The sequence below is a fragment of the Phodopus roborovskii genome, unplaced genomic scaffold (genome assembly GCF_943737965.1).
Source record: "Phodopus roborovskii unplaced genomic scaffold, PHOROB, whole genome shotgun sequence".
NCBI lineage: Eukaryota > Metazoa > Chordata > Mammalia > Rodentia > Cricetidae > Phodopus > Phodopus roborovskii.
In genome coordinates, this window is record NW_026126622.1 from 3,145,991 (window position 1) to 3,169,574 (window position 23,584).

The following is a 23,584-nucleotide window of genomic DNA, read 5'->3' on the forward strand; positions in this document are numbered from 1 at the left end:
CACACCAGGCCAGCCTCCTGGTGATGCTCCAAGGTTGGTCAGGACTCAGAGGAGCAAGGCGAAACAGAAGATTCATTGCTGTTTGTTTCCATGGGGAAGGCAAGGTGAGGTGAGGAGAGCAGGCTGGGACTGGCCACTTCAGATGACTTCAGCAGGATAGCAGATGTCCCTGGTCATCTGCTAGCTGCCACCTCCCCTGGAGTGCTAAGGGTGAGAATACTGGTCAGATTGCCAAGGGCTCAATAAAGGAAGTTGCAGGTAGAGACTAAATTGCTTGGTTTCCACATGAAAGATTATACTTTTCTATAGGAGTCATTTACTCTGTCTAGAAGTTAGTCAAGGCAGAAGAGGGAAGACTCTTCAGGGTTAGCAAGACCCCCAAGTGTCAGTGTGCCAGAAGACCCTTAGCATGAGAACCTGCTTAGAGGTGAGCCTTATCTTGGTATAGGCATGAAGCCCATGGGTGCATGCACATAATATGCAGTGATTTGTTGGCTGCAGCTGTCTCTGGGCATCTCTGGGAAGAGATGGAATGCTGTGTTGTGAGGCTGAGAGAGGCCTGGCTTTCTGATGCTCCACCACACTGTCCTGTACTTCCTGGGACAATGGCAGACTGTAGGTGTCTTGACAGCTCTATAGACCTCAGCTTTCAGGGTCCTTGGGAAAAGGCTGTCAGGTGGGGTGGGGGGTATATAGAGACTAAAAGACAGTTTTGCAGATTTGTGGCTATTAAAAATTATTTTTATTCTATGCATGTGAGTGTTTTGCCTGCACATATGTGTGTACAGCATGTGTGCCTAGTACTTGTAGAGGCTAGAAGAGGGCATTGATCCTCTATAAGTAGAAGTACGAGCAATTGTGGGCCAGCATGTGGCTGCTGGCAACCAGACCTAGGTTGTCTGAGAAACCAGCCAGTGCTCTTCACTGCTGAGCCATCTCTCCAGTCCCACTTGTGGCCTTTTTAACAACTGTTGAAACTCTCCACACATGGCTGCTCACGGAATAGAATGAGCTATGGTTTTGCTGGAAAATAGACAAACAAACAAACATTTCTTTGTGGGTTTACTGAAACAAACTCAGGATTAATGAGTTGGATTTGTTGAGGAGGACTATTTGTCACACTCTGGAAGCTACAATCTCATTTTCCTTGCTGCTGTTCATCGCTCTTGCGTTGCCACTCATTTGCTAAAGGCAAAATACATTACTGCTCAATAAACAAAAGTGGGCCCAGCATGGCAGTCCCCCCCCCCCCTCCGCCTTCCTCCAGACGTTAGCCGACAGGCAGGCAAGATGTCTGACTTCTCCTATGGGGCCAGTGCTCTGTGTGTGTGTGTGGTGTGTGGTGTGTGTGTGCATGTGTGTGTGTGCATGTGCGTGTGTCTGTGTTCTTTTTTCTTCCTTTTCATGTTAAGCTCTCTCAGAAAGTAGTTTTCAGGGCAAATGCTACATCCTGTGCTTTTCATAGAGCCACTCATGTGGCTGCGTTTGACTTGCCGTACACAAGCCAGTTGTTCACACAGTCACAACATAAACCAGAAGCTGGGAGGAAGAATGGATCACTATGAAAACTGGCGTTTTCTTTTAACTTTTACTAAGAGACTTCTAGAATCATTGATTTCAGCCAGATTCTCCCAGGGCATTTAAACTATTGGGTTTTCGCAATCTAGTGGAACTGTGCACATTATTGAAAGGAGGCAGGCCTGTCCAATGCTCCCCAGGATGGACTTCTAGAAGCAGCTGGAATTATCTTCACTCCCAATAGCAGTCTCCTTTTCCACTCACACACGTAGTCATCCAGACTTAACCACCGTGTCTACCTACTTCCTCCTTGGAACCCATAGACTGTCCATCAGAGTAGAGGGGTCAACCATATTTATGTGCAGTCATGTGCTCTGACTCCACCCACAAGAAAGCAATCCAGTGGCAAGCTAACAGCAGGAGTTAATTTGCTGTCCAAATGATCTGGCCAGATTATTTTCATCCTTAGCAATTTGATGGGCCTTTCCTTTTTTTTCACTAGTGAAATGATGGCTGGTTTTTGTTGTTGTTGTTTATTTGTTGTTTTTTGTTATTTTGGTTTTTTTTTTTTTTTGTTGTTGTTGTTGTTCCATTTCCTTGGAATTTGCAGAGAGCCATTAACGTTTGAAGCTAATGGTGGAACAGCAGGTTTCCACTGAAAATATTTACCTTTTTTCTGTTGGCTACTGTCAGTGCTGGGGAAATAGATGTGCTGTTAAAATCTCTGCACTCAACACTTACTTCTCACATGCCAGTCAGCCCTTCAAGATGGAGATCATTGTGAGAGCTGTTGGGAACCACTCTGCCTGTGTGTTCTTGTGTGTTTTCGGATGGCTCCTGGCATCCCATTCTTATTTATAAATAGGCATCTCACCATCTATAACTGGTATGAAAGGCCTTAGAATAGCACGTCCAATTTCAGCACTAGAGCCACAGACTTGGCTCTGGCCACCCATATGACCAGTGAGCTCTCTTGCCCTAGAGAGTCTGCTGCTAACTTTAAAGGCACAAACACTAGTCTTCCATTTATGCAGCAGCACTGAGAACCAGGACATACTTGTCTGTTTTCCATTGCTATAACAAAATATCTGAAGCTGAATAACTTGTCAACAGGGGTTTTCTTTAGCTCTCAGATTTGAGGCTTGTAGTTGGGCCAGCATAGTGCTGACTCTGGCAGGGTTCCCTTGCTATATTAATCACATGGCGGCAGATAGAGTCACAACAGAAGCATTTGCAAGAGGAAGAGACTGCAGGAGGATGTAGAAGTCAGAGAACAATGCAATGATAATCCTTTTCTTTTGTCACAGTCTCCTCTCTCGAGACTAAGCAGGGTTCTATGAGATCTTCTTAAATCCCCACCGAAGGTAGGTACACTCAGGAACCTAACCACCTCCCAGCTGGTGCCACACTTCTCTGCATCACCACACTGTGACCAAGCTTCCAGCACAGGCACCCTTGAAAGATACTCTGGAGCTACAGTCAATGAGTTCAGCTTGTGTCTTCATTAGTCCTTCATTAGTGGTAAACATTGTAGAAAATGGGTATTCAGAGAGGCTGAGTCTACACCCAAGGTCACACAGATCTGAGATTCTGGCTATCTCCCCATGGTGAGTTGCTCTGCCTTTGTCTACTGCTAACTTCCTCGCTGTCATGGCTGAATGAGCTGGCTCCTTGGGCCCAGCATCTCTGAAATAGATATGGTATTGTCTATTTCATGCAGACTAGAGCCTTGGGAAGGATGGTTCCTCATGGCCATCACAATTCTTCTACTCAGAGCCCAAAAAGGAAAAAAATACAATGAGCCAGTGTCACAGTGCTGTGTGCTCTGGCTGGGGTGGATGAAGGGGTCCTGCCCTGCTCATTAAAGAAACTGTACAATGGATAGATGCCCACAAGCCCAGGGGAGACTTGGGCTTCATTATGACTAGAAACTTCAAAAGGAAATGAACACTTAGCATTATTTAAATCAAGAGCCTGTATAGTAAGGGTTGTGACTTGGTGATAGAGTACTTTCCACACACAGGCCCTGGGTTCAATCTCCAAAATTAAAAAAAAAAATACATTATGAATACAAGTTGGGAAACTTTATAATCTATATAATCAGCAAAGGACTAATTCCCAGGATGGGCAAAAGTAAATACTGTGCTATGTAAATATATACCCAAGTATAAAACCATAGTGTTTAAAAGACAGGGGAATGAATAACCCAAAATTCTAAGCAATTTCCTTCAAGTAGCAGGGTGAGAAAAGTAAACATGTGTAGGACCACCCCCGCCTTGAGTCTCACCCTCTCACTTGCATCACATGGAAAGCTCATGGGAGCCATTGTTTCCTTAGGCTTTATAACTAACAGGCATGCAAGTGTCCCCCTCATAGATAGCATTGGTGTGTCTTTAGAAAATCAGGAAGGAAGAAATTAGTTATTGAAATTATGCCCACTTTTTACAGATAGGAAAACCGAGGTTCAGGGGAGTCACGTCAAGCATATGAAATGCTTCCTGTGTGCACACCAGATACTTTTCCCTTCATTTGGCAACCCGTAGAGTGGATGACTTCCAGCACTGCCTTGGACAGCAAATCAAGACTTGTACCATGAGAGAACGTCCAGGGTCCCTATCTGGTCACAGTTGGCAGCCAGAGCAGGGCTCCTACCCATGATACATCCTTGTGCCTGCTGGCCAGAGCGGGAGCATGCTGCCGTTGGGTCACCCCTCCCAGGAGCAGGTGACATGGTGTCATGATGTCTAAGTCCCTATGTGTGGTTGGTCATGGTGTTTTGGGTAGCTGGATAATAATGAGTGGAAGGAAGTAGATGGAGAGCCAAAGAGAAGGCAGATGGTGCTAAGCTAAAATCCATCCCTGCTACTCATTTTAGAGGCCTTCAAGCTTTGATGGACAGGCCTTTCCTGTGACTCCATCCTGATCCTCCACTGTTGCCTGTGCCTACCTGGCTTACTCCTTGTATAGCTCTGGGTACCACTGTTGGACTTCTTGTGCCTTGCTGCTATTATTATTATTATAATTATTATTATTATTATTTTCAGTAAATCTTTCTGACACTGATTTCGAGTAGATGATTTCAAGTAGAATTCCCATACCTTCAGAGCAGGTGTTTCCAGTTAAACCTGGTATCCTACCTAAGTATAAGGCCATGCAACTGTATGCCAGAGCAGCCATCCTACCCCTACTGCATCCCTAACTACACTGTACAACCTCCCAAGGATCCCCCATGATGACGCCTCCATTGACCCTCTTGCTTATGGCTTGGGAACTTCAGGGAAGATGGTACAGGAAAAAAAACCTTAGAGGAACCTGACCTTTAAAAACTGGTTAAAGAGAAGGATTACTAAATCTTCTAATTCCACCCAGGGAAAAAAGTCTCACCTTGGTATATGTAGTTATTTGTAACCTGTGTGCTACTAAAGAAGACGATATAAGGCAAGAAAATTGGAGGCATATGTGAAGGTTCTGCGCTCGGCAGCTGGTCACCAGAAGCAAGGTGACATCAGGATGTCCATGAAGGACCATGGGGTGAATTCACATGAGGCATTTGTTCCCTGCGGCCTCTGCTTCTTGTGGTATCTCCTGCTTGTATTGGGAACCATCTCCTGACCTCAGGGTTAGGTACTATGGTAGACCTTAGGTGTCCACAGGGATTAGCTCCAGAACTACAGAGATACCAAAGTGCTTGGGCTAAAGTCCTTTTATGAAATGGTGTAGCATTTGCAAAGAGTCTGCACATATCCTGTATATTCGAAAATCGTCTCTAGATAGTGCATACTATATAATACAGTATTAATACTATATACAGTTGTTTATTGAAAAACATCTATCCCAGTACAATACAGAAAACAGTTGGGCTTTGGGGGAGGTGCTTCTTGGAATTTTCAGCTGTGTTTTGGGTTGAGTCTGAGAGTACAGAAGTCATGGACACAGAAAGCTGACTCATCTGCCTCTCTATGAATGAATGTCGCTTATAGTCAGAATTTAGTTCCTGAAGATCCTATGGAGTTCTAGTACAGGAGAGGCACAGAGCCCCTCCGTGCTCAGAGGAAGGGCTACCTGGGCCAGAGTGCATGACCATTAATAGCCATGAAGTTCAGTTTTTTGAAAAGGAAAAGATTTGGGATGAAAGTGTATATTTCGGGCAAAGGAAAATATTAGAAGAAACTGACCAGTGTCACCATTGGTTATTTTTTCTGTGTTTACTTAGCTTTCATCATAGTATAAGGTGTGTTTTTCTATTACATCTTAGGTAGTTGTAAGATGTAGAATATGCTTCCAAGAAAGGTATAGCCATTGCACTCACAGAGCCAGGTCCAGGAGGCCCTGAACACCCTCAGGAAGTTGTTACTGGTAGTTGGAGTCTGGACCAGGTGTTTCTTGATTTCTCGTTCAAAACTGAACTAAAAGCCCACACAGCTTGCACAGTATCAAGGAAACTTTATTGCAAAGCAAAACTATAGTACAGATTAGAAAGGAACGAGGTATCAAGACCATGTGAGTTGGCCATGTGAGTTGGGGTACTCAGCGGGTTACCTTTTGTGGGGTTCAAGAGAAGGAAGAGTTGATTACTAAGAGTGTAATAGGGGTTCTCTGTTTGGATTTTCAGGCTTAGTTTACCCAGGCCTTTGCTCTTTCTGCGTTAATCATATGCAGTCTTGATTATGCATAGGTATAAGATGGTAAATAGAAAATTCTCCCTCAAAGTTCACTTGAAGAAATAGTTTAGTCTGACTCCATAAGTACCCCCAAACTAGTTCAGACCAGATGGGCCCTTCTATCCTCAGACCAGAATGTATTGGAACTAGTTTGAATAGAAACTGTCCAAGTTTGATGGTTATTAAAATACCTTAACCAAAAGCATCATGGGAGGAAAGGGTTTATTTCTCAGGTATATCCATCACCAAGGGAAGTCAGGGAAGGAACTCAAGCAGGGCAGGAACCTTGAGGCAGGAACTTATGCATGGACCATGGAGGAGTACTGCTCACTGGCTTGCTCATCAAAGGCAACGATTGTTTGCTGAACCTGCTTTTTTATGCACCCAGAATCACCTGCCCAGGGGTGGCATCCCTAGCAGTGGTCTGAGCCTTCCAACATCAATCATTGATCAAGAAAATGACCCAAGGATTTGTTCACAGGCTGGTCTGGTGGGGGCATTTTCTCAGTTGAGCTTTCCTCTTCCAAAATGACATAAAACCAGTGGGCACAGGCGCCTGCTGGGAGCCTAGTGCATGGTGTCCTGAGATGAGCTTCCTGAGGCTCCCAGGCCTTACAGACTTCTTGGTCCTCAAGTTCTACACTGATCTATGTCCATCAGACTCTCCAGCACTGACAGTGAGCCTTCCCCTATGCTTGCAGGCATCCGGATGCTGGATGGCGATGTGACTGATGTGGTTGAGGCCAAGTCCCTGGGCATCAGACCCAACTACATTGACATTTACAGCGCCAGTTGGGGGCCAGATGATGATGGGAAGACAGTGGACGGGCCCGGCCCTCTGGCTAAACAGGCTTTCGAGTATGGCATTAAAAAGGTATGAGTAACCCAGGACTACGGGGAGCACCCAGGGTGGGGGTGACTGCACATTCTCACCATTTGAATATCAGAGTGACATCAGCCATGGCCTGAAACAAGACTGGCAGGAAAGCCCTGCAGTGCCAGAATGAAGGAGAAGTCTCTTAAGGGCTCTGGGAAATGGTGTGTGCCAGCTCAGGAGGAATGCCATAGCCGGTCCAGGGAAAGTCAGCCTAGCACCCACCATCCCTGACTAATCCACTGGAGTCTGAAGAGACCTGTATAGGTGGAAAGAGCAGCTCAATCAGACCTCCAGGCCTACTTGAAGTATTTAAAATAAGGAGTAGAGCTTTCTGTCTGTCATGGGGGGGGGGCGTGGCTAATCCAAAGCCTCATTGCAGCAGGGAGCTGTCACCTAGACACTGCCACCCTTACCACCACACAGCCCAGCCCAGCTACAGTTCCATAGGCAAACCTCTGGGAACATGCAAGAGATCGATTACTCCTCAACCGGGAGGGTAGTAGGCTCATCCCAGGAGGCCTCCCCTTAAGCCTGTGTGCATCACCCATTGTCAGTGTGGTGGGCTGGTGGGACAGGGGACTCAGGAGAGATGAGCTTGGGAAGAGGTAGCAGGAGATGAACCAGTCTTTACAAGCCAGGTGGCAAGACAGATTTCCAGGTGAGCACAGCTTCTTGAAGAGTCCGATGCAGTCATGGTTAGCATCCAAGAGGCCCTGGGTGGCCCACTAAGCCCCAGACCACAGCATAGGTGTGGCTAATGAATACTGGCAGGAGTGGGATGTGGGCCAGGCTCTGTCAGGAAGCCCAGGCATTTCTGTTTCCTGTGAAAAACAGGAAAGAAAGGGTACAGGGATTGAACTCATTTTATTATTTATAAGATTTAAAACATTTTAAAAGTTTTTTATTATATTTTAATCCATCCGAAGCTATTCAGATGCAGTTAATAGTGAATAAATACATCCAAAAGTGTCAGGCATGGCAGTACACTTTGGAGGCAGAGGCAAGTAGATCTCTGTGAGTTTGAGGCCAGACTGGCCTACAGAGTTAGTTCCAGGCCAGCGAGAGCTACACAGAGAAACCCTATCTCAAAAAAAAAAAAAAAAAAATCTGAACGTGTACACTGACAGCATCTGTGTTTCTCAGCCTACCCTCCCCTCTGCAGTCTTGCTCCAAAGAGGAACAATCTCTGTGCTCTGTGTGTGTGTGTGTGTGTGTGTGTGTGTGTGTGTGTGTGTGTGTGTGTGTGTGATGTGCATGCCTGGTGACCAGAGGCCAGAAAAAGTCATTGGATCCCATTGATCTGGAGTTACAGATAGTTGTAAGCCTCAGTGTGGGTGCTGGGCACTGAACCTGGGTCCTCTGCAAGAGCAGAAGTTACTCTTAGCTGCTGAGACATCTCTTCAGCCCCTATTTATTTATCTAAATATATTATTTATCTAAGTCAGGGTCTTACCATGTCAACCCTGGTTGGCTAGCATCTCATTATGTTGACCAGGCTGCCCTCAAACTCTCCGAGATCTACTATGTCTCCCAAGTGCTGGGATTAGAGATGTGTACCACCACCTTATATTTTGTACAGTTTCTCATTGGGCTCACTGAACTTGGAACTTGCTAATTGGCTAGTCTGGCTGGCCAGCAAGCCTGCCTCTCTCCCAGCATTGAGAATGTGTGTGCCATTCACCAGCTTTTCCTTTCTTCTTTCTTTATTTTTACAAATGGTTTCTGGCGATCAAACTTGAGTCCTCTTGCTTCAGTAGCAGGTATTTTTACTGACTAGAGCCATTTTCCCAGCCCGGTCTTCTTAAAACTCTGCTCAGGGCTCTTTTTCTGATTGCCTCTTGATTTCTTTCTTGGATGTATTGAGATGGTTGCTGTGTGTAATCTTTTCTATGGCAACTAGAGCTTTGCTGGAGGGCATCCTCCCTTGCCACCTCAGCCACGCTAAGAACATGGAGTGCCTTCATTTCTCTACACTTCTCTGTTAGGGGCGTACTATGTCCTCACCTCCTGCCAGGCACACCTGGTTTGCATGTCCCCACAGTACAAGGGACACCATCCTCTTTCAGTGCTAATTTATCAGGCCACCCGGGGCCACAGTGCCTGAGAAACCAGCAACCAGAATCAGGGTGGTGTCTGACTGGCAGAGGAAGGAAAGTAAAAGAGGCAGAGTACAGACACAGACAGCATAAGACCTGTGTTCAGACTTGGACAACCGACTTTTCACTGCACCAGCAGAGGCAGCTTCCCTTACATGTGCTGGGCCGTGTGCTGGGCCACGTGCTGGGCTAGGGGACTGCTGGCAGACTCAGGCATGACCAAGTAAGCCTCTGTCCTGCCAGGGATTGCTGAATAAATAAATCACTTGTTTCCATGACTTAACTCCCCTCCCACCGTTAGATCACTCAGATCTCAGACTCGATGACAAGTGAAACATCCTAAAAATTAAGCTGAGCTGCAGCTTCGGAGAGGCTGACTTAAGCCCAGAGGTCGCATTTTTTTCTGCACAAAAGGCATGGGTTGGAATGGTGCTAATGCTGAACATCTGGCATTTCTGTGAGATGCTGCCTAAAGATGCGGCTCTGCTTCCAGGAGAAAAGATGCCGGTTTTTCAAGGGGTCACTTGCAGTGTGTTTAGGTTTGTGTACCTAGCTTACACAGGCTGGAGCTACTAAGAAGGGAACGTTGTTGCATTCTGAACCCTGAACAGCTGCTTCATCAGGTTGTCGAGGTAACAGGATATGTAGAGGGAACTACTCAGCCCTTCCCATTCTTGTCATGATTTTTTATGACACAGAGGCCATTTAAATTTTAGTCATTCTGAAGTAAAATGTGTTATACAGGCCCTTAAGTCACAGCTGTCTAGAGATACCAGGGAGAATACTCCCGGAAATGTGATGACCTCCAACCACAGCACATGGTCCCATCTGTTACTCCTCCATGCCACTCCATGTGTGACCTGTTATCTTTTCCTGTCAAATATGGCTGCATCTTCAGTAGATGATGTGGTGGAGTGGCAGGGGACTTTAAAATTTTAATATCGCACTCCTCACCTGAGTGTTCACTCAGAAAGGGGATTAAACACTGATAAAGAACAGCTGGCCTTGTCCAGATACCTGGGGTTCGACACCCCTCAGGAGAGTATTCCTGACAGCCTGCCCCCTGGGAGGATACCAGTGCCATTTGAAGTTCAAGTCATGGCTTTCCTAAACAGAAATGCTAGCATGGCTGGAGTCAGAACACCCCCCACCTTCACCCCAGCTCCTGTGTAGATAAGATTGGAAAGGGAACCTGAAACCTCCAGGGACGGCCAAGGCTTCTCCTCACAGTCCAAACCTAGCTGCTCCCTCTGAGCTATGTCTCCCTAGAAAACCACAGCAAGACAAGAAAGAAGCCATAGATACTGCGGTGCCTGTGGGAAGTTAGATGGTCAGGCAATGAATGCCCTATGTCAGGTAGAAGGCTAGGATCAGTAGTGCAGCATGGGCTGAGAATTCTTAGGCATGCTAAATTTCAAGCCCATCAACATGGTGCTGCTGGGTTACGGAGGAAACCAGAAGAGGTGGAGCCTAGTGGGAGATGAGCTGGTCCTTGCCTTGAAGGGGATTTTGGGACCCTGCTCCCCCAACCCTATCCCCACCATATGGCAAATAAACTTTCCCTGCCTTGAGTCTTTATTGTGACATTGTGACCAAAGGCTAAAAAAATGGATACTGCCAATCATGGGGTTGAAACCTCAAAACTATGACCCAAATAAATTCTTTTTTTTTTTTTTTTTTTTTTTCCTTTGTAACTTGATTTACCTCACATATCTGTTGCAATACTGGATGGCTAACTGACAGGCCACTCCAGACCTGCTGGACCCAAAGATGTTTGTAACAAGATTCCCTTGTGGTTCAGAGTGTACACAACACATTTAAGAGTGAGGAGCACTATATTTTAAGTTGTTACCTACACTTCTGAAATAATAAGATTGTTGAGCTTTATAAAATAAGAACATTTTATAAAGAGTTCTGCATTGGATATGGAGTTGAGAGTGATGGTACCGGTACCCTGGGGATGATTCTTGCAAGGAATAGATATACGCTGATGTGCTGCATGCCTTTTTGTTTGTGTTTTAATCACTTTAAACTGGCTTCTGATTAATCTTTTCCAACAGGTAATTGTAGTCTTGCTTTGCTTAATGATGAGGACATCCTCTGAGAAAGCCATCATTAGGCGATTTCATCGTGATAGAGTACTTCATTACACACGTGGATGGCAGGAAACCCTTCCACACACCTAGCTTCTGCACCTGTGTGATCCACTGTTGATTGAAGCATCCTGACACAGTGCATGACCCAATTCACACGTCACACCCATTTCCTTATTTAATGCCTTTCTTTTAGAAGTTAACCTATATCTTAGAAGTTCTTTTAGAATTATCTTTTGTGTGTATTAGTGTTTTTCCCACATGCATGTATATACACCATATGCATGTCTGGTGCTTGCAAAGGTCAGAGGAGGCCATCAGATCTCCTGGAACTGGAGTTATGGATGATTGTGAGCCATCAGGAGGGTGCTGGAAATAGAACCCAGGTTCTCTGCAAGAGCAACAAGTGCTTTAAACTGCTGAGCCATCTCTCCAACCCTAAAAGTTACCTTTGGGGCTAAGTCTAGGTAACCTTTGTGATAAACACTTTTGCGTCTTAGAGATGGAGAAAGCAGGGTGAATGGCCATCCTGACCTAGCAAGGCCAGGGGACGACAGGAACCTCCCTGTCGGTTTTGTTGGGAGCCTCAGCCTAGAACCAAAGTCTCTTTAGTATGTAAAATAGAGTGTCACTGGCTTCAGAGCAGGTGGGTCCACTCCCCCAAGGAAAGCTCTGAACTCTGAGGAGTGATATCTGCATCAGGTCATAAAATCTGCTTGAAAGCTATCTTTAAACTGACTGATTTGGGGTCAGTCCCCTCCCTAAGTTTGGAAGGGAGGGTTCTCAGTTGTTAAGAGCCTGGGAGGTCCACTTCATGATGTGCACCCTCAATGGGCCCAGCTGTTAAGGCTGACTCAGGCCAGTCTTCCATGAGCTAATCATTTACTAGTGTTTGTGGCTGGGATGACACGAAGTTTGGTCAGAAACCATTGATCCCATGGGCGGGGTATAGAACAGAGCTGCAGGAACCTGCCTGACCCGCCACGGTCATGCACTTTCTTTCGTGTTCCCCATGAACTAGTGAAGTCAGCAGCCTGGGTTGGTGTTGACATCTGACTTGACTGCTTTAACATGTATCCATTTGTCCATGGCAGCAATCTCTGGGAACTCTAATGGGACTTCTGTAGTCATAGTCTACATAGCAGTATTCTGGACAATAATCGTGTTTATCTAACAGTCTAATGTAGAAGTCAGTCTTAGCCCCTCGCCCCTCACCCTCTTTGAAAAATGAGCTGGACCTCTGAGAAGCTTGCCTCTGCAACTATATTTTCAGGAAAATCCCCGCTCTTCCCTCCTGAAACCAGCTCCTTTGACCCATGAACTGAAACCATTCCAAATCCTGCTAGTGTCTATCTGTAATCTTGGTCTTAGGCTGAGTTCCCTTGGTCATCCAATATTGCACTAGAGATTAGAGGCTTTGTCTGAACTAGAACAGCTTGCACTGGGGCCTGGAGTTTCCTGTGAATGACAGAAGGGTCTTTTGGCCCTCCTCTGACAGGATCTTGACTATCTGCACTCTTAATGCTATTACCATGGGCAAAATGGCTTCCCTGAAACCCACATGGAACCCTTGGGCAGGGCCTCCATGGTTTCAAAGCACCATCACAGCCCTATGGAGGAACATGATGAAGGCAGAGCTGCAGATTGGTGTGGGACGCTCCCCACAGGGTCCCACTACAGTTGCTGACCTCCTCTTCTTTTTCCACATAGGGCCGCCAAGGCCTGGGCTCCATTTTTGTCTGGGCCTCTGGGAACGGAGGGAGAGAAGGGGACCACTGCTCCTGTGACGGCTATACCAACAGCATCTACACCATCTCTGTGAGCAGCACCACTGAGAACGGCCACAAACCCTGGTACCTGGAGGAATGCGCCTCCACCCTGGCTACCACCTACAGCAGTGGGGCCTTCTACGAACGGAAGATTGTGAGTTCTCTTCTAAGCTCGAGGGCTACCTTTTCCTCAGGGCAAGCTTGGCCAGGGCCAGATATGTTGGGTTTCAGGTCCCTTCCTCATCCATCTGTGAACAGGCTGAGCCTAAGGTCAACCCCAGTGCTTTGGCAGCCAGCCTCGGACTTTACTATTTTATAAGATGCTCCACTTATCTGTGCCCAGAAATGCCAATGAAACCCTCTGTGACTTTAGAGACCTAAAAATGTCATTTAAGAATGGGGTTCATCCTTGTCATATCTCTTTTTAGCTCTCTGGAATTCTGTGGTCATATCCCAGAGTCCAGTTGACCAGTCTTGTTCTGGTGCTTAAAATAGAAAGTCTTGGTTATATGCTGAAATGTTCTGGAAACCCGAGCGTTCCAGGCTTCCCTTCAGCCAAGGGACGCACCCTAGACACTTGGAAGTAAAGCCACAGCTATTGCCAGCTCTGCTCACTGCAGTTTTCTTTTATTCTTCTTTGAGGCATTTAAACCCACTGTAGGCAGGGACGCCACCACCAAGCCACATTCCCAGCCCCCGATTTGTCTCTCAGATGGTAACTGTTTAAGTATATGGCTAAGATTTATGCTTCTTCCTTCTGTACATACTTTCCTACATTAAAAAAGGGGGGGGGAGCGATGTGGGAGAAGGTCCCCAGTCTAAATTAATGCAAAATTCAGATGCAGAGTCATTAAGTTAGTGTGTAGACATTTTACAAATGAGTCTCTGGAGCTGCCCAGACAAGGTTTGATTTTAGCGCTCACCAGCGCCTTCTCATCCCTCCTGGTACTTAGACACAAATTATTTTCAATTTTATTTTTATTTTTTTCCCCGGGTTGCACACAGGCTTCCAGTTCTCTATTTGCTGTGTGTCCACAGAAGGTCAGCCACTATCATCGTGTTGTAGGCCTGGCAGTGGCCCAGGCTGGTTCGAAGACACGTTAAGGTCTTGCTTACCCATCCCGTAGCATCGCCCAGCTCTGGGATGCACAGCTGAGTCTCCGCACCATGTCCTGTTCGTTTCCTCTTTCATCTCATTTGAGCACAAACCCGTTGATGCTTTATTAAACAGATGCTTTGCTGACACCCAGCAAAGGCCTCCTGGCTAACTGGAGACAAGTTGAGGTTGGCATTGTTGGATACATAGTACTAGAGCTGCTTCCTCAGAGGTGGCACTCAGCTCTGTAAGTAGGACTTGTGACTTTATTTACTTATCATGCTTAAATGTGCACACATCTATCGACATGACACTTTAGTTCCCCACCCCCACCCCCAACCTTGTTTCCAAGACTGGATTTGAACTTACTGTATAGTGGAGGTTACCCTTGAATTCCTGTTCCTCTTGGCTTCCCTCACAGATGTGACAGGCATTCGACTCTTGAGTTCCTTCTTTTAAAATAATTTCCCCTCCTCTGAGCAATACATATGGATAAGAAAGACGGTTGGGAGAGAGAAAAGATAAGATTGAGTGTCAAGAGTTGCTGTCCTGGAACTCTGCTCTGGGCCTTTTTGTCCCATAGACAGCATATACCTCACAGCCTTGAGTTCAGGTGAGCTCTAGTGTCAGTCAAAGCTGCCTCTGCATGCTTCCTCCCTGCAGAGCCCATCAGGAGTGGGGGACCCCTCGTGAACTGATCTGGCTCTCCATCAGAGAACTAAAACCTTTACCTCTCACCCCAGGGACTAAAGATGAGGGTCAGTTCATCCAACGTGAGTGGTGTTCCACGCAGGACCCTCAGATGCGGGAGCGGCTCTGCCCACCTTGGTTCTGCTCCCTCCAGGGCTAGTCTGTTCCCTCCCTAAATCCTCTGCCTTGCAGGTAGAGAGCCCGCCCTGGGCCTTGCTTGCTTGCAGTTGCTGGGCCCACCCAAAGGCTGTTTACCAAACAGGAGCAGCAGTAGGTGCCCTGCTGTGGCCTGTATGGGAGCAGCACAAGAAGTCCTTCCTGGGCTAGACCTTCTCTCTTTCCTCGAGTTGCAGTGTGTGCAGTGAGGAAGCTGGTTTCTAGTAAAATACCTGTCAGATTCTCCACCCCCCCCCATAAATGTATGGCCCAGGTTAGATACCCCTCCCCTGGGAGGTTGTAAGTCCAGTTACAACATGACCAGAGGACATGGTCTATGTGGAAAGATCCGACCTTAGTGCTGGAGAAATTCATCCTCAAGGGTTCCATAAAATGGCTGCATTAGCTTTGCAGCAGATGGGTGAGCTGGTGTCTTATTGCTGCCCTACCATGTTTGTCATCATAAACTTAGCATCCTAAGGTGGCACTGACTAACATCCCCCCACCTTGTAACTCAGAAGCCAGGTGGCCTCTGGCTCTCAGCTCCAGAAGCACAGGTTGAAGTCAACATGTCGGAAGGGCTCTCTGTCATCTCTGGGGAGGTCCTTGCTTATGCAGACTAGACAAGTCTCATCTCCCTGTCAATGCATTACTGAGGTCCTCGTTCCCTTGTGGGCTGTTGGATAACAGGCACTCTTGATTTTAGAGCCCCTCTTTCCCTACACCCTTGGCTCAGGGCTCTCCAGCTCCCTCTTCAAAGCCAGCTGTGACGGCTGGAGTCTGCTCATGACTCACCTCTCCAACAGGTTTTTCTGCTTTTTTTCTTCCACCTCTAAAACATTCTGATTCCAGCCCAGCTGGAAAACCCAGAAGACTCCCTCTGATTCAAAGTTAGCAGTCTTGATTCCATCTGCAGAGGGCTTAGAATTCAATCCAGGAGTGCAAGTCACAGGGGCTGTGATCCCAACTGAACTCTGTGTTGATCCCACAACCTCTGCCCCTGTGTCCTCCCTGGGCATGTGTAAGTCAGGTTGAGCGGTTGTGAGGTTATGAGTCAGTGCCCCACCCTCCTAGAGCCATTACCTTAGGTGAGGACAGGCAGAGGAGTCCCAGCTCACAGAGCCAACCTCCCCTTCCTCAAAAGAAAGACCAGCAGCCCTGTTGTCCTGCTCAGCAGGCCTTGTGATAACAAGATTCCCCAGGGAGGGATGTCCACCATCCCAATCCTTATCTTGCAGCTAAAGGTAGAAACACCATCTGGGCTCTTGAGCACTTCACAGGGAAAGTTTCTGATGTCCTGAGTCACTGAGTTTAGCTCTGCAGGTGGGATCAGGTTTCATGCATATTAGTGCATAAGCAGGGGGACCCCAGGAAGAAGGGTCAGCAGAGGGTCCACTTCATCTTGCCTTACCGTTTGTCTACACTGGCTTCTGTGGTCTTCAGGAACCAGCTGAGCTGATCCCTTCAGAAAGCACACCCTGTGCTTTTAGATGCTTGTCTTCCCTGCTGTGCCTCTCTGTTCTCGCCTTGGTATTAGCCTGATCTATAGCATGGCCTGCAGTTTTGCACCTGAGTGCACAGGCAGAAGAGCCAGACAGCATGCCTTTTCTGCCACCAGCACCCAAGGTCACTGTCTCCAGTTGGCAGCCTGCAGAGGGCCTCAATTCTCTCATAGGGAGCCAGCCTCCCCGCTGCCCTTCGTCACAGGTCTCCCTTTCATGCAGGTCACCACGGATCTGCGTCAGCGCTGCACAGATGGTCACACTGGGACCTCAGTCTCAGCCCCCATGGTGGCTGGCATCATTGCCTTGGCTCTGGAAGCAAAGTAAGTTTCAACCTCCCTTCTCTTCCTTTGAAAGGGTGTTTGTACACTGGTGGAACACACCTGACATGAGACCTAGCATGCTGAGAAATTTAAATGACAAGCTCAGCTGTATGTTCCCATTTTCGTTGCCATTGTACCCATCACTGTCACATCACCAGAATTTTGTCATCTTCCCAAACTGATGTTTTGTTCCCATTAAACATTAACTCTCTGTATTGATCTGCCCAGGCTGCCATAAAAGGTTGCTCATACAACAGAAATATGTGACCTCAAAGTCCCTGCCTGGACTGAGGCAACAGCAGGGTTGCCATCTCCTTGACTTTCTATTAGCCGCTTCCAATTGGTTCATGCTGATAGCCTCATTCCCCTGAATTATTTTTGGTAAGCCATATTTGAAATACAGTCACATTCTGAGGAGCAGGGCAGGGCCTAGGCCTTCATCTCATGCCACAGTCCAGCTCATAACACTCCCTGTCCTTCAGCCACGACAACTACCGTGCTGCTTCCTGTCTTTGAACTTGTTGGCTCTGAGTACCTCCAGTAACAGACCATACAGTTCACACAAGCATCCCCAGTCCTAAAACCCCAAAGCCAAATGCTACGAACTCTGAACTGCTTTTAGTACTGATAGCATGCTCAGAAAGTTTCACGTCTGAGGAATTTTGGATTTTCAGGTTAAAGACATTCATGAAGTCTATGCAGACACTCCAAACATTTAAAACCTGTAATACCTTTTTTGTATTTTGGATAAGGATGCTTCCTTGCCTGTTCTGCCCTTTGTGGTTGGTGTATTTCATTTAACATGAAGCCATGGGTGGTTATGTTGTAGTCAGTGTCAGAATTTCCTTCCTTTTTAGGCCATTCTCAAAGCGCTTTCTCTCTTATAACGCCTACTTACTGCCTCTTCTCCCTGGAGCTACATGGGCCAGAGATCTCCATTCATATCCACGTACCTAAACTGTGTGCTAGGCTGTCTGTCATAGCTTCTTTCCTTGAATCTTGGTTCATAAACTGACAGTGACTAAGTACCACTTTGCCTATCTAAACCTAGAGTTAGAAAATGGTCAACAGAAAAGGGTTAACTTTGTGAATGAGCCACTTCCTCATTAATGTAATAAGAAATTCATTTTTGGCTCCTAGTTTGAAGAGATACAGTTCATCATGGTGGAGAAGGCCTGGCACCTTGGCACTGTATGTGGTGACAACAGCTCATAGCACAGCTTGTTAGTTCTTGGTTGTGGTGGTTTGAAAGAAAATGCCCCCAAAGGGAGTGGCACTATTAGGAGGTGTGGCCTTGTTGGAGGAAATGTGTCCCAGTGAGACAGGCCACTTCCTGTTGTCTGTAAGCCAAGACATAGCACACTCAGTTGCCTCTCCAGCCCCATGTCTTCCTCCACACTGCCAAATCCTGCCATGATGATAATGGACTGAACCTTGAACTGTAAGCCACCACCACAATTAAATGTTTTCCTTTGTAAGAGTTGCCATGATCACATGTGGCTTCCCAGCAATAGAAAACTTAGACCAGGCCTAAGTTACAACCTTCAAGGTCCACCCTCACAACCTCCAGTGGCCCCTTTCTTACTCGTAGGCTCACCCTATGAGAGGTTCTACAGCCTCCCCCCTAACTCAATGCCATCAGCCAGAGACAAAGTACTCAAAGGTGGGAGCCCATGGGGCCATTCCCCATCCAAACAAAAACACTTCATGAGCAGTTGTAGAGTCAGAAACAGTTTAGACATCAACTGTCACAGAACGGCTCTACATTTGCAGTAATTCTTTGTTCTAGATAAGTTTTTAAATAATTCAGAGAGAATATTTGAGATGTGTAAATCCTTGAAATTATGCATGCTTGCATGCTGATTTCCAGAGCTAAAGACCAAAATGCTCAAATGCTACCAATTTAACAAAAACAGTGAAATATTTTCAATTTTCAGGCCAAAAAATAATGTTAGCTTCTGTGTCCTGGGGCTCTGCAATAATTAGTTACTTGTGTGGAAAAGTTCCATTCTCATACTTAGCAGTTCATCACTCTCTATTTCCCTCCATTCCTTATTGGAAACATGCAAGGAATTTTGTTAGTCAGACCTAAATAGAAAACACGCTCCACTTCATGACCAATTGTCCCCTTAAGCTTGCCTGTGGACCTGAAAAAAACTAATGACAGGCTGATTTGCAGGTGCAATTCAAGCAAACCTCATGGGAGAATTTGCTTAGAATTTAGGATTGGTTCAGGAGGGACCATGTGGTGTCTAGGGACTCAGATGAATTTAGGATACTTGGAGACTACAGGCTCAGGCAGCAGAACGTCAGCATTGCCTTCTTCAGTGTCGTAGATGAAAGTCCTAAAGCAGGTCAGTTGTGACCCCTACAGGGGTCACTTGTCAGATATTTAAATTGCGATTCATAACAGTAGCAAGATTATAGGTATGAAACATAATAATAATAGTAGCAAAATAATTTTATGATCAGGGGTCACCACAGCATGAGGGACAGTATTAAAGGGTCGCAGCATGAGGAAGGTTGAGAATCACTGTCCTAGAGGAAGACACTCCCAGTGGGGATGGGAGGACCTGTGGGCAGCAAGTGATAAGAATGGCACGGGCAGACAACCTAAGAATTCCCTCTAGTTTGGTGCCGATTCCAAATGTGCATCCACCTCTATTTTCACTGAAAAGAGTATTGGGGACTAGGGCTGTAGTTTAGAGGTAGAGTGTGTGAGCCCCAAGTTCAGACCCTGCACAAAAATTAAACACTCTTTGCTCTTTCTCAGACATCCCCTAGAGGCAAAAACAAAACTCAAAAAAAAAAAAGCAAAAAACGGTTTCTTTCCTCCTGATGAGATGGTCCCTAGCCTCTTCTTGGAGAGTGGCCTGAGTGACCTGTGGAATGGTTACAATTCATGAGCTCAGGCTTTTAAGGATATTCATCTTTTAAAAGCCCTTGTATATTTGAAAGATGTCACTTCACAGAAGCAGTGTGTGTCCCCATGCTGTTGATAGTGGAGTTGGTAGGTATGACTGGGCTAGTCACAAGATTGGTGGCCCCAAAAGGCATGCTGAGGTTTTGCCACACGTGTGTAACAAGGCATGCAACTAACAAATTGAACTTCGAGCTTCAGATGCAGACTCTCCAGGTAAGTAAAGTGCCCGTGGTGCTCTGCAGACTACACTCACAGAGCTCAGGGTCATATCAGCCCCTCCTGGGCTTCTCTGCCATGTGGAGACGATTTTCAGTATAAGGAAACAGTGCCTAAGCTGGAAGATAAGGGTACGTAGGAGGAAGATATCTCCGAAGAAATAAAAACTCATGACATGGAGAGAAATTCAGCATAAAATAAATGCAAATAAAGGGAATAATGGTTTCTATAGTCTCCCTCCCTATCTGGACATAGTCTGTTCCCAAATCTGAGGCTCATGGCTCTCTGGGACCTTGGTGATAAACTTCCAGGAAGACTGGCTTCTGGCTTCAGCATTCTTGTATTGGCCTCATTGACATGCCCAAATAGTATGACCAACAAAGTCCTGAGACAGTCCTGAGGACTATCCTGGTCACTCTCATTTCAACAAGTCCTGAAAAGATAGATTGGAAAGGAATTATCTTTTTGAAGGGAATAAGAAGAATGTTCATTTGTCTTTGGCTGGCATTCTGATTGAGAGCTAATTGAAATACAGACCCATTTAATAAAACATTATAATTATTTCTTAGGATCATGGTTAGAAGCATGAATGTATACTTCAAGCTTTTCATTCAGCTGTTAGCTTCACATTGCAAAATTTTTCCTACTCTCTGCATGAGTCTGATGTAGCTGTTGTATGAACTATATTTAAAGCTTATGCATTCAGATATCCAGATTCCATGATAACTAATGCATAAGAGAAGGCAGGAATAGGGTTTCATTTCCTGCTTTTCTCTATCTGGTGATAGTATGAGAAGCACTGTCTTCATCTAACCCAGGACTGCAGAATATAAAATGCTCCCAGAAAGACCACAAGTGCTGGTAATACTAATGTCTTTATATTTCTTAGATGTTGTACAACTAGGGTAGTGTTCTTTTATCCTAAGGGTTATTTCAACTTGGAATTGACAATAAAAATAGCCAGCACCACGCTCAGCAATCCCAGACAGTATAACATGGGCTCACTGCTGGGGACAGAGCAATTAGAATAGACAGAATATGATGGAGCCAGTTTTCAGAGGTGTTTAAAATCCAAGAAATATGGTCTGTGGTTGACACTGGGGGGCCATGTGTTCTTGGATGGCATGTTTCTATGTACGGTGACAGGAAGTAAATTTAGAATTCCTACAGTCTGCAGCCCGTGCTTCCCCTTAGAACAGAGCTCCGCATACCCTTGTGCATGGTGACAGAGCCCAGCTTCACTTATAAACTCAAGTGGCTTTGGCAGCCAGGCTAGGTCTCTCGTGCCTGTAGATTTTAGAACCTTTGAACTCTTTGAGCCTAGGGTTCAGTTGCTGGAAACCACTGTTGCAAAGTGAACCCTTGTGGAGGTATGCGAGCTGAGCCTTGGGCTGACTGCTGGGTACCTCTTTGGAATGGCCTGCCTGGCCAACACCGCTGACTTCAGTGGTCTCTGCTATGCCACTGCAGCAACCAGCTAACCTGGAGGGATGTGCAGCACCTGCTAGTGAAGACGTCACAGACAGCTCATCTGAAGGCGAGCGACTGGAAAGTCAACAGTGCTGGGCACAAAGGTGCGGGTGCTCCTGGTGGGCTGGGACAGGCACTCTGGTGACCCAAATAGCATCCATTGTCATCACTGACTTATGTTGCAAGAATTTAAACTACCTAGCAGTGATTTAAGGGTAGTTTCCCAGAGCACATACTGTCGTGAAGGGACAACCTCAGTTTCCCAGAGTCCAGTTCCCTAAGTGCCACAACTTTTGCCATGTCGAGGGTTTGTTTAATAGTCCTGTCTCAATTTGCTCCCTGATTTCTGTTTTTCCACAAAGAAATGTGACTCAAAATTCAACTTTAGAGCCAGCCATGAAGACATGTGCCTGCAATCCAAGTACTCGGGAGATTGCAGCAAGAGGACCATGAATTCACCAGCCAGGCTCTCCATTTTAGTTCTCCCCTTCACTTTTCCCATCTCTACAAAAGAGACATTGAGATAGCTGTGTAATTTACTTCTGATCGCTAAACGTGCTGCCAGCCAGCCTCTGTTATAGGGATAACTAATGGCGCATGGGTCCTCTGTCCCCACCACAGACACAAGGGTGGTAACATGGCTCCATGATGAGGACATAGCCAGTCCAGACATTTGGGGTCTTGGAGAAGTAAGTGGACAGGAAGTACTTAAAAAACATTCCTGTTGGCCATGGTGTAGTAGAGAAAACTCATCCCTTTTCTGAAGTTCAGATCCAACTACCGTGACTCCAAGCCTGATACCACTCTCTGTACATATAGGTCAAGCATTGTGACTGTGAGTAACGAGGGGCACCCCTCTGAATAAAGAGGTCACTGACCAAGCCTCATAGATCTTCGTTTGTAGTTGGCGGTGGTGTCCCGTAACATTGCCCTCCACTTCCATCTTTGTCTAATTAAAATGGAAAATAGATTGTATCAGGTCTTGACCTTGCCTGGAATTAAGCTTTGAAACCTCTCTGGGCCAAGTCAAATCCCAGATCCACCCAGCTCTACCAGCACTCCTGACAGTATCCTGCTATCCTGAAAACCCTGAGACTCAGTACCAACAGAAAATTATTTTTGAAACAACAGTTGGCCTTGTTTTATTGTATTTGTTGCATAGCAGAGTCAGGTGCCTGGGTTTTAGGGGTGTGTACTGGAGCTCATAGCCAAGACTTGGTGCCCAGTACCAATACTCTGGGCTCTGAGGCTTTTAGGCCTCATGTCTAGTCCGAGTTTCAGGGACACACATGTTGCAGGTCCTCCTAACAAAAAAAGAACTGACCTTATCCTCTCAAAAGAAAGTTCTAGACTCTGTCCCAGAGTTGGACATACTTCCCTGCCATCCTTCCTGAGCCAAAAGCTACCTAGGGAGCCTATCAGCACCTTAGGGTGACCTTGAGGTAACACCAGCTGCTGTGTGCTCCTAAGATCATAGATTAATGGGGTAGTACTCTTCCTGGAGGGGAGGGGCAGGAAGAACTGGCTCTGAAGGCCCTGTTTTTTCAGTTAGCCATCTCTACGGATTCGGCTTGGTGGATGCCGAAGCTCTCGTCCTGGAGGCCAGAAAATGGACAGCAGTACCATCCCAACACATATGTGTAGCCACTGCAGACAAAAGGCCCAGGTAAGGCTCTGCTCTGACACTGGTGACTTCTAAGGTACCAGAAACCTGGCTGTGCAGCAAGGGTGGGAGGGAAGGTGTTCATTCAGCCCTACATCTCTATGCACATAGACAGGAAGGGTGACGTGGGTGGTACCCATGTGAATATGCCCAAGTTTTCTCTTACGTATTATGCAGCTAGGAGAAGATGCCCTTCTAGATGTGCTACTGTTTGGAGGCCTCCTGTCCTTTTGTAGAAGATGATGCAGGTATAGGGGGTCTGTTTCTCAGCCTGCATTTCTTGGCCTGGTATTGGAAATTCTCATCCTTAGGCTTGGCATAGCCAACCAGACCAGGGATCTGCTTTGCCCATGGGATATAAGAGCAGCAGCCACAGGGTCCTTTCTGTTCCACTTGCTAGAGGTTGGTGCCATAGCCATAACCCAGCCCCACTGCCCTAGAGCTTGTATGTGAACAGGAGCAGCAGGGTCTGCCCCTTCTCTGTAGCAGGCTTGGGTGTGGGGGCTCAGGGACTGCACAGCATCTCAGCGT

General features: G+C 46.5%; 1 protein-coding gene across 2 annotated transcripts in view; it reads left to right on the forward strand.

Annotated features, from left to right (window-relative positions):
* The window catches only part of Pcsk6 (proprotein convertase subtilisin/kexin type 6), a 181,609-nt gene that overhangs the window by 85,755 nt on the left and 72,270 nt on the right, over positions 1-23,584 (forward strand). For both annotated transcript variants that reach the window (XM_051206483.1, XM_051206484.1), the window contains exons 7-11: positions 6,881-7,053; positions 12,956-13,168; positions 16,681-16,781; positions 21,391-21,494; positions 22,939-23,056. In XM_051206483.1, coding sequence (XP_051062440.1) covers positions 6,881-7,053; positions 12,956-13,168; positions 16,681-16,781; positions 21,391-21,494; positions 22,939-23,056 — 709 coding nt within the window. The remainder of the gene's footprint in view (positions 1-6,880; positions 7,054-12,955; positions 13,169-16,680; positions 16,782-21,390; positions 21,495-22,938; positions 23,057-23,584) is intronic.